Source organism: Nothoprocta perdicaria, unplaced genomic scaffold, assembly GCF_003342845.1.
Source record: "Nothoprocta perdicaria isolate Ctin4 unplaced genomic scaffold, notPer1 scaffold_189, whole genome shotgun sequence".
Lineage (NCBI taxonomy): Eukaryota > Metazoa > Chordata > Aves > Tinamiformes > Tinamidae > Nothoprocta > Nothoprocta perdicaria.
In genome coordinates this window covers 488,882-503,108 of record NW_020455082.1, presented here as the reverse complement: position 1 = coordinate 503,108, position 14,227 = coordinate 488,882, and the positions used below count along the sequence as shown (strand labels likewise).

General features: G+C 40.4%; 1 protein-coding gene across 1 annotated transcript; it reads right to left on the bottom strand.

Annotated features, from left to right (window-relative positions):
* Positions 1-3,216: 3,216 nt before the first annotated feature.
* Positions 3,217-9,017, bottom strand: PSPH (phosphoserine phosphatase). The gene is made up of 5 exons (XM_026037021.1): positions 8,697-9,017; positions 7,524-7,658; positions 5,758-5,903; positions 4,854-5,002; positions 3,217-3,380 (listed from the first exon to the last, which is right to left on the bottom strand). Exons 1-5 carry the CDS (start codon positions 8,915-8,917, stop codon positions 3,270-3,272), a joined length of 762 nt encoding a protein of 253 aa, XP_025892806.1. The 5' UTR covers positions 8,918-9,017; the 3' UTR covers positions 3,217-3,269.
* Between the last annotated feature and the right edge of the window lie 5,210 nt (positions 9,018-14,227).

Sequence of the window (14,227 nt, the reverse complement as noted above, 5' to 3'; positions counted from 1 at the left end):
TTTCTTCAAAGTGGCTACAAAAGTCTGTAAAATACAGAATGTACAAATCTATTACTGAATGTCCAGTTTGTACATTTCAGTGAGTTTTCAGCAAGAACATATCAGTGAATAAAATCCTTTTAATTTTCACATATTACTGGCACCCTATGTGTATTGCACCACCTGTGTTTTATATCATCTTGCACAGTGTTTACTACAAAAAAAATCTGAATAATAGCATAAAATATTTCATCTTAATTAGCCAATGATATTTGCTGTGTGTCAAGGAAAGTTTCCGAATATTCTGCTGTGTTTCTTGAAAATGAGTTTATAGTGTTTCCCTGACATTTCAGTTTACTTAGTGCACTAGAGCACAATCTACATTTGTATTTTATCTTGAACAAAGTCAACATTTGATCTCATTCTTGCCTGTTTTCATATTTTGCTCTTAATTCTTTATGTTGTCAACTGAGTAAGTTTGTTATCTTAAAGTTCTCAGCTAAACTTATAGAGCGGGCTAATTAAATTTAAGCTGTTCCTCCTTTAAATCAGCCACATGAATAGTGCTGTCATTTACCTCTTTTTCTGTATTTTTTGGACTGCTGTTTGGCTACAAAAAGGAAATGATAGATGACAGCATCAGCTTTCAGTCCTCCTTTCCTAGTACCCACGCATGTTCATAGTTTCTAGAGAATTCCTTATCTAGAGAATACCTTATTCTTTGTTGTCAGCAATCCCAGTTGGAAATGGGATTTTCAATTGAATTTCAAAACTCAGTTTTGAGTTGTCCTGTGGTCTTCCTATGAAGACTGCAAAATGTTCTTTTAATAAGTTTCCTCGTGCAGATTGAATATATGAACATATTCCAATTGAATATTCCATCCTGAATGGATTACAGTAAATAAAACCTTTATGTGAAGCAGTATGCCTTCTTGTCCTCTTGGCAGGAGACCCACTGAAGACTGGGTGGTTACCTGCCTGATTAGGGCTACTACTCCCCAGGCTTTACTTGGCTGCGATATGTTCACGTAAATTGGTAGGTTGGCTTTAACACTGGAACTTCCCTCTCATGCTTTATCGCCCTTTTTTTTATCTATCTTCAGCACTGTAAAGACTGAAGAGTTCAGCCGCTCACTAAGCTAAATACTCCTTTTGGTACCTCCTGGACAAAGGTAGGGCTTGATATTTGCTCAAATGAAAGTTGTTTAAAAAAAAAAAAAAAAAAGAAAAAAAAAATAGACCTAAAGAGCTCTTGTGAAACCTTTGGCGTGATGCCATGTTTCCATAGTAGTCACACTGACCCAAGATACTGTGGTGAATGTTAACATCTCTGCAGCACAAAGCCTCGTGCATAGGCTTTTCACTGCTGCATTAGTGAAATTACATATACTTAAAATATGCCTCAGTTTTTGTAGAATCACAGCTATAGCCAATTAGTTGGATGTTAAAAATATATATATATTGGCCTTTTAATTCAATAGAAAGTTACAGCAAACAGAAACACTTGTTCTGTAACTTTATAATTTCATCTTGGAAAGAGAGCAGCGAAACACTGAAGCCAACAGTGTTTACACTTGTTCTGCTTATACACTCTTAAACAAAAGCTTTATTGTACATGAGCTGCCTTGGAGCTGGCTGAGATTTTTTTCCGGAAGAATTTAAAGGAGATCATGTTTAATACTAAGAGACCTGGTGAGCAGTCTGACATCTGGTTCCACAAAATTTTTTAGCCTCTCCATATGTGGTTCATCTGTTTGCATTTCTCTAAGAACCCATGAAAAGTTTTTTAGTTTGAATTTCTTTTCTTTTATCCATTTTACTTCTTTAGAATTTAAATACTTTTATGCTGGTGTACCTTGAAGAAATTATTATTGTCTCTGCTTTTGCAAAAAAAAAAAAAAAGGCATCTTTGAGAACTGTCATTCATCTCTATGTGTGATGTGACAGATCATGGTCTTACAAATCAGTCTTTCTCCTGTAATGGTAACAAGTTATATAGGTGGTAAAAAGTGGAAGAGTGGTATAAAGTGGAAGTGGTATAAACTCTGATGTTAGTAAAGCTTTTTATGTTATCCCAGGTGACCTTCTTATAAGTCTGAGCGATAAAAGTCTTGATTGAAGTGCCATTTTGCTTGAGCAAAGCTGGTTAAAAAGACACACTCGAGCATTTTAAGTGACTTGCTGTTAAAGAAGCATTTAGTGGATGCTGTGTAAGGTCTCTCTTGCATCAGATGGTGCAGCCACAAAAGAGAAACCACTCAAAAACATGAATTTGTTAGCTGGAGCTCAGAGAAGTACTTGTTTAGAACAGGTTAGACCTATTTCTGACACAAGCAGTTTAAGGGTAATTGACCCACACTTGAGGCAAAGAAAGTGTTTCCCAATGTTTTCTTAATCGCTTGACCATCTGTTTGTAAAGATGGATGAATCAGCTTCTATCGAGTTACAGGTTGACAGGGCAGGGATTGTTAAATAAATAGAAGACCTAAGTAAATAATGTGCCTTTTTCTTTTTTTTTTTCTTTTTTTTTTTTAACAAAAATCACAATTTTGTGGTTACTTGCAGTTATTTTGCAGCGATATTGGAAGCACTGTATCACTAGTTTTCCAATATGCTTCTTGGCTTCTAATGAACAGTGGAGCGTGTCTGAGGTTTGTGCACCCTTCCTGTCTTTGAGACTGTGGCTCTCAAACAGTGATGCTGAGAAACGTCACGTGTTAGGTTCTCCTTTAGCCCTATCTTAATGAAAGCAGAGATGCTAAGCAATACGGAAGAGTATATTTCCTACCTGAACAATTCCAGAGAATTGAGATTCTTTGGAGTGGCAAGTACTTTTTTTTTCTTTTTACTTTGTAAGATTTTATACTTATTATTTGTTGTTATTATATTACTTTTATTGGTTACACAAAGTTCTTTCTTTTGGTCCCGTTATTCTTTTCTCGCTACCCAAAATAAATACGGGTATTAGCTCCAAAGATTTTGAAGCAATGGGTATCCATTAATAATACATTAATGGATTAGTCCTTGGGTTAATAACTTATTGATATATTCCTGCTTTGGGTGAATAATCAACTGACCTCTTCCACCTTGAAAAAGATGTTTTAAAAACTCAGCATTTTCATTACAGAATATTTCAGTAGCATGAGGACATTTGCATCTTGAGTCCCCAGTCAGAGAAGATTATTATCATCTCCAAATCATTTAAAAAAATCCAGAACACAACTTTGCAAACAAATATGTTTAATTGAATTGTATTTATAGTTGTTAAATATATTACTTTACGGTATAATTTATCGTTCTTCCAGTTCCTTTAGTAGTTCATCAAAGTGAGTAATGTACCATTTAGCTTTCTCCTTTACTTGCTTCCTGATTACATTCCCTCCAAATCCAATGAAGCAATCCTAGCAAAAAAGAATGGGCACATATATTACTGCAGTCACATATAAGAAATGGAGCTTTTTAGATTGAACTCCAAAATTACGGCATTCATCCACTCCCAGAGAAATGTATTTTATTTTGCAGGTTTGTTTTTTCACATTTATTACCAAGAACTTCATTAACACTCAATTTTGCACCACTTTGACTATTGAAGTTCTGTCCTAGTCACAAGGTTGCACCTCAGTACCTTGCAACATCCAGATCATTCAGATCTAAGACTTTACTAAAAATCTGATGTAACTGTGATGCAACGTAAATCCTCAATATTTAAGAATGAGTTAACATCTGAACATCCATGCAACATCGCAATTATCCCTATACTGTTTATCTTATCCCTGTTTACCTTATTTGATAGATACCAGAAGCAATCATTAACCACGTCTTCAATCATTAACCAGGAACAGTCCTCATTTCCAGATTTTAGAAAACCAGCTGCAGTGAAAGTGCAGTGCTTAAAATTTCCACTGCTTGCTTTTGGCCTTCAGGTAGAAAGCATTAAGCAAATATTAAGCTGTATTGGTGGTGCACGTGTTTAATGCCAAGGGATTTGCTGTCATAACACGTCTGCAATAACCCTTAGCCCTTGCTCCTGTACATTTCCATGCAACAGGATATCTTTCCTCCAACATAGGCAAAGTAGGGGCACTGGAGTACTCTATATAGAGAAAGGCACCAGATAAGGTGGAAATAAGCTCTCTTGCTCTGTAAAATGACCTTTCTGTAGCTTTCTATTCATTATCTTCAGTTATTCCACCCTGCCAGGGCTGCTGTCTCTACAGTGTGATGAACTGTCTTGCTGTGCTGCCATTAGGTAGGTTTGCACCAAAGGTCTCCAGGGTCTTCGTGCTATAAGCACCATATATCAATGCTCAGAACTGGCATCTTGGTACTTTAAGACCACTGAGCAGAAAAAAAGAAAGCTCTTAAAGAGGGTGCATAAGTAAAGGCAGCCAGGCAATGATATCAGCTTAATATGAGACTGTTTGCTAGACTGGTTGCAAATATGTAAGGATCTGCTATGTAGAGAATGCCAAGGTATCTGGCTGCTATGTGAATTGTACAAAGAGAGAGCAGGAGCATATATATACAGGGATATCTGAGAATGAATGGGTTAGAGAAAGACAAATGGCCAGTATCCTCATTTTGTCTTGACATCATGTTACTGGTCCCTGTCAGCTGGCTGAGAGGGGTGAAATGCTTCCTGACATTGTCTGGACAGAGAGAAATCAACAGTTGCATGATACAGCTTTTCCTTATAGAGAAAAGTACCTACAGAAATCTCTCTGGGTCGCTGAAAGTGCTAAACATCTTCCTTGAAATCCTAAAGAGTATTCAAAGAGCCTTTTTATCATTATTATTATCATTATTATTATTATCATTATTATTATTTCCTTCCCCAGTCTGCTCAGAGGGAGTTACAATTCTTTAATACTTACAGCAGGTGGACAGGCTTCCATGTCCGTAGCTCCATCTCCGATCATAACTACATTTTTAAAGTGGAACTGTTCCTTCAGATGAGTAATAACTTTTCCTTTCCCACCTGATTCTGCAGTTGGTTGTGTCTCATCAAACCCTGCGTACTCTCCTAGAACACAGTGGAAGGGCAATTCAGCTGTGGGTGTAATTACTGCAGAGAATTTATAGCAAAACCCAGGTATTGGAAATTATACCAGTAAACACCTTGGAAATGAAGACAGATGCCTACAGTCTCTTTCCTTCAGAATACAGCTAAGTACATTCAGTCATGTAAGCACATCCTAGTGAACTAATTAGAAGGTAGGTAAAATCCTCATTTTTACTAAGTCATTAGTGGAGGTAGTTTCAAAAAGCTGAAGTGCTAATGTACAAATAGAAACCTCATATGTCTAGCATTACAAATCCATTCCCAGGCATTCTGGTCTAAACCTATCAAAAGCAGCACTTAATATAATGTATAAAAATACACAAAACATTAAAAAGGAAACAACTGCACTAAACACAGTGGTGCTTAGTTGGTTAGCAAAGTTAAGTCCATTTATGGACATTTAAAGTCTTTAAACATGAAAGACCAAGAGAAAATCTCTGCTGTCAGCAACTGAAATACTTAAAACTTTATGGCACATCTCGCAATTAGGAAGTGTTTTTCTTATGTCTGGCAAGTGACCTGGACTCATGTTTTTGGGGGCTTGCAATTTCCATCACTAGAACTAGCTGTAGGAGTTACAAAGTGATTTTCTGGACAGAAGGCCAGCCCCAGATCCCGTCTGACTTTTTGGCCACTGTAGCTTGATATATGACTTCAGTTTGAATTCAAAAAATGACATTAATTAACAGAGAAAAGAGCCAGGAGATGAATCTCACCATTAAAGTAGAACTTCAGCCTGTTGGCGAAGACGTTTGCAGTTGGAATGTTTAGCTGCAAGGCCACGTGCTCCACGATGCTCTGAAATCCCCCGGAGACCAGGAAGACTTGGACCCCTCGCTGATGAAGCCTGTTCACCAACTCCCTAGCAAGAAGAACAGCCACCAGCCGTGAGTGCCAAGCTTCAAGGTAAGCTGAAGGAATAATGAGGCTAAAAGACCTCTTGCCTAGCCAAGGCTGCCCTTATTCTGCATTACTCTGGTTTACTTGGGATGTCTGCTGCTATCCAGCTCCATCCTGCTCTGCTCCCTGAAGCTTTTCCTTTCCTTTGCTAGGACAGGCATACAGTTTGCTTAAGAAAAGCATATTATATCCAAAGACAAATAGGTGTTTCATTGCTCAGAAACAAGTGTGCCCTAGAAATGTTTTCTTTATGCCTTCATCTTGTTCACGTTATTTCCCTGGAACAAATGACAGCAAATCCGGTTCAGATTTTTTTTTTCTTATGAAATTATGTTTAAAGCCAGAAAAGGAATCTATAATGCAGAAAATGTAATGTAAGGAAGATGCAACTTTCACCAAATTACAAAAGTTGGCTGATATGTTTGCAAAATGCACATATTGTCTTAACTCTGAAATGGATCCCTGAAGACACTGGACAGCAATAATCTCTTTAGAAGATGGCAGTAGCAACAGAAAAGGAAGCAAGGAAGGACAACTGAAAAGTTTTCAGACCCACTTAATGTCTGTGGGGCTTGAAGGCACTCAGGAGTTCTAAAGGAGCTGGCTCTACAGTCAGAAACATTGACATGCAGCAAAGCTAAGTAGTAGCTGTTAAAGCAGAAATGCTAAATACTGAAAAAAAAAAGTGGAGGCTTAAAGCAGTCTACACAGAGAAGGAGAAGAAAGGGAAGGAATGAAAAGGAAAATCATGTGATTCTAAACAAGGGAAACAATGTCCCCTTTCTAGCTATGCGTTCCACAGAAAAAGCTGAGCATGTGCTTCATTTCAAGGAGAAAATGTAAGCAAACGTAAGCAAGTACATAGGAAAATAGGAGAAAATAGAAGTCCCAAGAACTACTGTATGAACTAAAAATATGGAATTAGAACTGTGGCTGGATTTCATAGTGAAGCAACAATTTTGAATTGTTTGAAACAATTTGCATAGGAAAAATCTTTTCAGTTGAAATAGCTAATGCTTATTCCAAAAGCAAAGATGAAAAAATACATATTATATAAAGATATATTTTAAATGTGTATGTATATATAACCTGTGTGGGTATTTCCCCTTAATGATTTTTAGCAGTTTTTTAGTGAGTTCAGTACAAAATGGGTAGCTCTTGAACCCTAAGCAGAGTTCAGAGGTATGAAGGAGCGCGGGAGGTTGGTCTGTAATTGCAGAATAGACCAACCCAAGGTACTGAATTAAACCACCTGGTTTTATTAGCCTTGGAAAAATCGCTTCTGAATGTGATTGACCAGATTATTTTCCATGCCCATTCCATCTTTGAGCTGGAATGTGAGCTTGGCAGCATCAATGGCTGTTAATACGTAAGATTATTTTCCGCTATGTGGATGCTTATCTCCTTAGTCTGTACTGAGACCGTCAAAAGCTCCTGACTTGAGCTTTGTACGCGGCTTAAAAATCAAGTAGGAAGAGATTCTAAACCAGCTCCGCAGTCTCACTAATGCCAAAGAGCTTTGTTTGTTTATACCGTGTAGGTTTGGAAGCTTTTTCATTAGATCTTTTGAAATTCCTCTTACCTTATTCCTGGTGTTAGCTGAGGTGGATGGTCAGATATTAATTTTTGCACTTGCTCGTAAGAAGGACGTATGAGACCTAGCCGTGCTGTTAGAGCTGCCTTGAATGTCACAGTGCCACCCATAGCTCTGCGGGTCCTAAATTGTGATCCAAACAAAACAAATCAGTGACATTTAAGAAGCTCAAGAATTCTCAAGAACTGTTAGCTGAAGAGGAATACCAGGCAACTACTCAAGACCCCATAGGTTCTAGGTTACACCATGTCTACGTTGTGCAGGAGATGGGTGATCTGAGAAGGTTGGTGGCAACTGCTTGTAGGAGACAGTTGAGGGAGATTGAAGCTATCCACCTTAGATCCAACTTGCAAGTCCCCCTTAAACTACAGGCAGAGATCCAGATTTAATTGGATTTTACTTAAGCCAGATTTATTAACGTAGTTCAGGTCCAGTTCTAGTGAACACAAAAAGGGACAGTGCGCTCATGATATTTTCAAGTTAGTTAACCAGTATTATGGGAAGAAAAAAAGAATGGGAAAGAAAAGACTAGAAATGTGGAAAGATTTATGTAATCTAACAAAGAGAAGCTATTACTGAGGCTCAGGACCAGTAGTACTTGTTTGTCTACAGTCTTGACAGTTTTTTTGGACTCGGACTGCTGATATTTCTGAGGACAGTCACTGCATTTAAGAACCAGCAAGACAAAAGAAAACTGCTGCTTTGTGAGTCCGTCTGAGCCAGTGGGACCAGAATTCCTAAACTGCAGGCTAGATGATGTTCTCTCAAGTTAATGGAATTTTTGCTACAAGTTGCAATGGAAACAAAATCAGCCTCAAAGAGCTGTCATCAGATGTGTCCCCTCCCATAGGAGATCAGGTTTGCTAGTGCTCTGCCAAGTTTGATGATGAGGCCTGACCTTAGCCTATCAAATAAATTCATTTCACAGTATTGATTTCAGTATAATTTTGTTCAATAGCTCTACAATGCAAAAAAAAGTAAGCTACTTTATTATTCATTAAAGCTACATATCATTCCTAAAATCCCTTTTAATCTACAATGATCTCCCAAAACACTGAGCCAAACTAAATCCTGTTTTAAATCTATTATCACAGATTAACCTTATGCACAATTATTTTCTGTTACTGCCTGTATGAAGTAAACAGCATGAGGACTACATACATCTCTGCCACGGCGTCTCCAACTCCGCAGAACTTTGCAAGCTCGTCGATGCCTTCTTCCCTGATGACGGTACTGTCCACATCAAAGCACACCGCGTCGGCGTTGCGGAAGATTTCCTTCAGCTCCAAGAGAGACGCCATCCTTTTAGGAACCTTTTTACTGTAAGAGGATAAAATAAAGTCTTTCTGTGAGTCACAGCACTGCACTCCGTCCTGAGCCATTGGAGTGGCTGATGTGGTCCTTGCAGGAAAGGCCGAGCTCAGCGCACGAGCTAGCTTTTATCGAGGCCGCTTGGCCGTGGTGGAGGTCTGGCTCAGGCGCTGATTTGCTCTCTGCTGTTGCTGCCTCCTGATAGCCCATTTACGTTACAGGTGGGCAGTGGAGCCTGGTTCAGCTGCTGATTTGCTCTCTGCAGGCTCGGCCCAGGGATGTTCACATGGGGTTCAAGGCTGCAGGACTTGGCATTCACTGAACCAACTACCAGGCTGCCAGCTCGGGTGGCAACTTGCAGTTCTCTGTCTCATCTTGCCCTCACAGCTCCAGTGGATCTTGATTTCTCATTAGAACAAGTCTGGTGTGTGAAATTGGTTGCTACAAGAGGTGATAAAACAAACCCAAGCCTAGCTTCCACATAAGGTTTTTCTTGATCACAGTAGATTTTTTTAAAACGTATCAGTGAGCTGGCCCTAAATCATGAAGACTGAGATTCCTATGAATGATTTATGCATGTGTAAAAGATCTGGATATTAACACCGGTAATTAGTCTTGTAGTGAAGCTGGAGTCTCAGTGAAGTCTTGGGCTTAGGGAACCTAGCTGTTCAAGACAGCTCATCACGGCACAACTTTGTCCATAGCAGTGCCTGACAAAGGTTTGTTTTCTTACCTTTTATATCTCCCCACTTGAGGATGTTGAGCAGTTTTTCCACATATTCGGAGCACGAAGTTTTGTTTGGATATTTTCTTACTCTCTACCCTACTCATCCTGTGATTCACCCTTTCATAATGGAATTCAGTGCGGACTTCACTATCTACCACTCCATACGCTTAGGTACAACCACAGCTTTAATCTACTTCATTTCCCTTGTTTTGTCCAAGTATTTTAAAGTGTTCAGACTGTAAGATGCTATTCAAGCCTGCACCGTTATTGTTGAGCTAAATCCTGAAGGTTTCATATTTGTACTGTTTGGTCCATAGTTGCACAGAACATGGCAGCAGTTCTGCTTAACTAAGGATTGAATAAGAACTGAATAAAAGCTTGGGATGAAACTCGGCAAACTGCAGACAGTTTCACCTGCACATGCCTGAATTGGACTCCTTGGAATTACTTGGAGGTCTTGAGTTTCCTGAAACACTGCATCCGTGCAAGATACCCTACACTCCTCCTAAATGAAGAGCTTTTGACACCAAATGGTGAGTACTGGGATACAAGGATTTTTATGGAAAAAAAAAAATCATAATCACAGAAAAAAATATACAGAACACACAGAACATTTACTATTGTAAATGTTCATGTATACATAATATAAGAGAATAGTCCAGTTCTTCGTAAAAGGTAAGAGAAAAACGTCAGCATAAGCTGCCATGGATACAAAAACCTCCCTCTAACACTGTGAGACTGAAGTTGAGCTAAGGTTTGGCAGCACGTGAACATGTGAGGCATTTCCAAGTTTACTTTGCATTAGCCTTGACTTGACATTGAGGCCTCAATAATGCATTCATATTTTCCCTGGAAGGTTTTGATTTTCTAAGCAGGGGGCTTTGACTTCAGGGCAGGCCTTGAAAGCCATTTGCTTCATGCATTTGTGCAGTGGAAGTAAAAAATAAAACCACTTTTTTTTTTTTTTTTTTAAGCTGTTAATTTTTTTCTAGTCTACTGGAAATTATAAAGTCCATGAAAAAAAAAAATCGAGTCCTGGGTTTGGTGCCAATTTAAAAGATTTGCTCTGCTGGGCAAACTCATTGCATCAGCATGGCGTGACATTTGCGTCATGTTCCAGCACTGATTCCTCCACATGCAAAGATGCCCCATTGCCTCATGCTCTCCCCAGGCTCCACTGCAACATTACCACATTATCACGCAATGTCACCGTGTGGTGACATAATACTGTGCTGTGAGTTCTTGGTGATGCCCTGAAATGTGTTTCTGGTTGCAGGTCTTGGAAAATTTGCTCATTTGAGAAAAATGTTATAGCTAGAAATGTGTTCTGAGAGGAGAGAGGAAAAGACATCAACTTTTCCCTAGGATCTGCCATTTCCTTCTTCCCTTTCCTTCTGGATTTTCCTTAAAACGACGAGTCCATTGCTGCACCATTAGCTCTAGAGGTTGGCAAATGCCCTTCCAAAGGGTAACAAGCCAATTTCAGTGACCTGGGCCATTTTTCCCAGCCCAGAATGCAGGTGAGAACATAAGCCCAGGCTACCAGTGTTGAGGGTGGACAACATGCTGGAAAAGCAGCCACGCAGGAAATGGTCCAGCATGTCTGAGAACCTACGAAAAAAGTGTGGGAAAATGCCAAAAAGAAGAAAATGCCAAAGAGGAAAAGCAAAGAAGATGCCAGAAAAGACTTCTTAAGAAGAGAGTGACAGAGGATTAGGAGAGACTTAGGATAAACTTCAGGAAAAAAAAAATTACAAGGAGAAGTGGAATTCTCCGCAGCTCTCCTTGCCTCCAGACCATGAAGTGTTTCATCAAGCCAGTGTCACAGACCGGCAGGCCACCTAGAAAAAAAAAATCTGGCATTTCCACAAGAGAGTCCTGTTTCGTAACAGAGGAGGTGGAGCCACAGCAGCAAGCCGAGCAATTATGTAAGGCCACATGTTTAAGGAAAACAACTGAAATCTTTTCTGTTTGCTGACCCTTCAACAAAGGGCACTTGCCACACTGTGGAAAAAAAACTGAAACAGCTGCAATATTTGCTAAATCCTGTGCGGAAGGAAAAAATAAATGATAGTCGGAGCCCCACGTGTTCTGTTCCCCAGGCCTGATTTGTATTTTGATGAGATCTTGATGAGATCTCAAAATGATCACTGTGATTACACTTGATTTGTTACCACATGTCAGCTTTTGGGAGCTCTGCCACCTGCTAGCTTTTGTTATATTCAAAATTATTGTTGTGAGGAAAAGATACGAATGAGTGAACGTTAATGAAATATTACCTAAAATAGCTCTTTAAACAGATCACTCAGCCTAAACTATGCAAGAAGTCTCTGGCATTTCCGAATCTGATTCACTTCCCCATTTAGCAAGGTGGGATGACGGGCTTCCCTGAAAGCCGTGGGCTGCACAAGAAGCCCAGCTTTGAGGTCGTTTGCCTTGGCTTTTCCCTGCTCTCAGTGAAGCTGGTCCCCGTTTGCCCTGGGCAGGGGGTAAGAACAGCATCACTCTTGAGGAAAGATATGCATTTGTGCAAATTAGTTAAATTCAAGTAAATTATTGATTAATCATATTCCTGCTAGTAAAACTCTTTAAAAAGGCTCAATCCATATGTGCATAATTGGGAGTTTCTATGGTTGTTGGGGCAAGATAGGAAAGACTCAGTCCTTAAGTTAGCTCGCTGAGCCTGCTTTAAGCCTGTTGCTTTAACCTTTTTGCTTTTCAGTTCATTTTTTTAAAGGTAATGCTATCAGCCTGCACGCAGACCAACATATGGGTGGTTTGCAGCTCTGCACAGCTACCTGGCAGCAGCGTCGAGCCGCAAATTTCCTTAAGCATCTTTGAAAAAGCAGATGGAAAAGGCCGGAGGAAACCTCCTAGGTGTTGCCATACCCAACCCTCCAATCCCCTTCGCATGTCCCGGCAGCGCGATGCTGCTCTCCCCCTGCACGATTGCATCATTCCTTCCCGCTCCTCTTATAAAATAGGCGCTCGCTGCTGCTGCATCTTGCAGGGCAGCGCCAGCCGAAGACGCTCTGCACCTTCCAGCCTAGAGAAATCCCACGGGTGTTAGGGAGCCGCACACGCCACGAGCCAACCCCTTCCGACCTGAGAGAGCAGAAGCACCCAGCGTTCCCGGTGACTTACAGTATTGCACTGCCCGTGGCTGCTGCTGCCGCCGCAAACCTCTTGCCTGTACAAGAAAAGAAGGGATCAGCTGAGACCTTCAGTCACATAAATACAAAGGCACGGGCTGATCTGGAAGAAAGCCGCATTTTGTAAATCCCTCTTTATAACCTGCTGAGTAAGCCAGCCTGGAGGGTGGTGGTGGTGTTTTTTTTTTTTTTAAAGCGTAGCACACATGTAACCAGAGAAGTCCAGCTGACAGGCGCAGGACGGAGAGGTGTAACCTCGCCCGCGTCCGGGGAGGAGCATGGAGCCCGTGGGGAGGCTCCGCCGGGCGCGGGACACCGCGCTCGGCCCGCGGCTCTGCTCCCCGCGGAGGCCGCCCCTGCTGCCAAACAGGAGCGCTCCGAGCCTGGAGTGGTTTTTCATTTGGAATTGCAACAGGGAAACCCTTTTTGGGAGTGTTCTGCTCAGGTGAAAGTTCCCGTGCCTCAGATTGGCACTATTTTTTTTTTTTGGCTGCTACTCTGTGGTACATCAGTTTGTAATATTGCACTGAATCCATCTCACATCAAAAGTCTTCCAAGTCTTTGTAAGAAAAGATAAAACTTCTGCTTTTGAAAAAGGTTCTGTGCTGCTTCCCCAAATGGTGTCAAAAGCAAAAGGTAACTGCAAAGCACGGCTCTGTGAGCGTTCAGGCATCCCGCACACGTCCACTGTGGGCATTCGGTGGTAACTACAGGCAGTCAACCCAGAACTAGAATTTGGTTATTTGGTTCAAAGTCAAAAAAGCCAGATTGCTGATTTAGCTTCCTGTATTCGCTTGTGATAGGAGTCTTATGACTGCTGTCCGTCTTGGAAGCTTGTTCTGCACCACCGAGGGCACCGGTCACATTTACGCATGATCTCTTTGGCATTGCCAGCAGTATCACTCCTCAGAATTATGCCCATTAATCAAAAGCACAAGTCCCACGTGCATCTCCTCCCAAGTCTTCCTTTTTTTGTTGTTGCTTTTCAGATATTCTCAATACTTTGGGCAATATAAGCATCTTATTAGTAACTTCTTGTGTCAGAAAAATCTGGTACCAAGAAGTCCCCTGATTGCAGAACTAGTGATGGGGTTCACTGCTCTGTCTGCTCCTGTTCGCTAGTTTTATCATGTCGGGACAAGATGCCTTAGAAGACCTTTAGAAATTGTGTCTGTGAATAAGGTTTAATCAAAATAGATCTTGGTAATGATGAAAGGAAACTGCTTCTACTGAGAACTGCATTTTGTGTTTTGTTTTGTGTCACCAAAATATACACTGCATGATTTTACTGAGAGAATCGTTGCTGAATAGTTTATGAATATTTGCCTTAGTTTTAATCAGTTAAGTATTATGTTACGGATTCCAATCGGGTATAATTTCTCATAGCTTCAAGGATTTCAATGGGCAATGAGGCCAAGTTAGCAAAGGTCTTGTATTTTTCCTCTGCGCTAAAAATAGGTATGCAGAACACTTCCAACAACTACAATTTAAAAAAAAAAAAA

Bases quoted from the DNA above. Each gene is read 5' to 3' on its own strand.
- PSPH (XM_026037021.1), bottom strand. From the start codon at position 8,917: ATGGCTCAGGACGGAGTGCAGTGCTGTGACTCACAGAAAGACTTTATT. The intron at 7,659-8,696 runs GTATGTAGTCCT...ATCACAATTTAG, and splicing joins GGAGACGCCGTGGCAGAGAT to GACCCGCAGAGCTATGGGTG. The intron at 3,381-4,853 runs GTAAGTATTAAA...CTTTTTTGCTAG, and splicing joins TGGAAGCCTGTCCACCTGCT to GATTGCTTCATTGGATTTGG.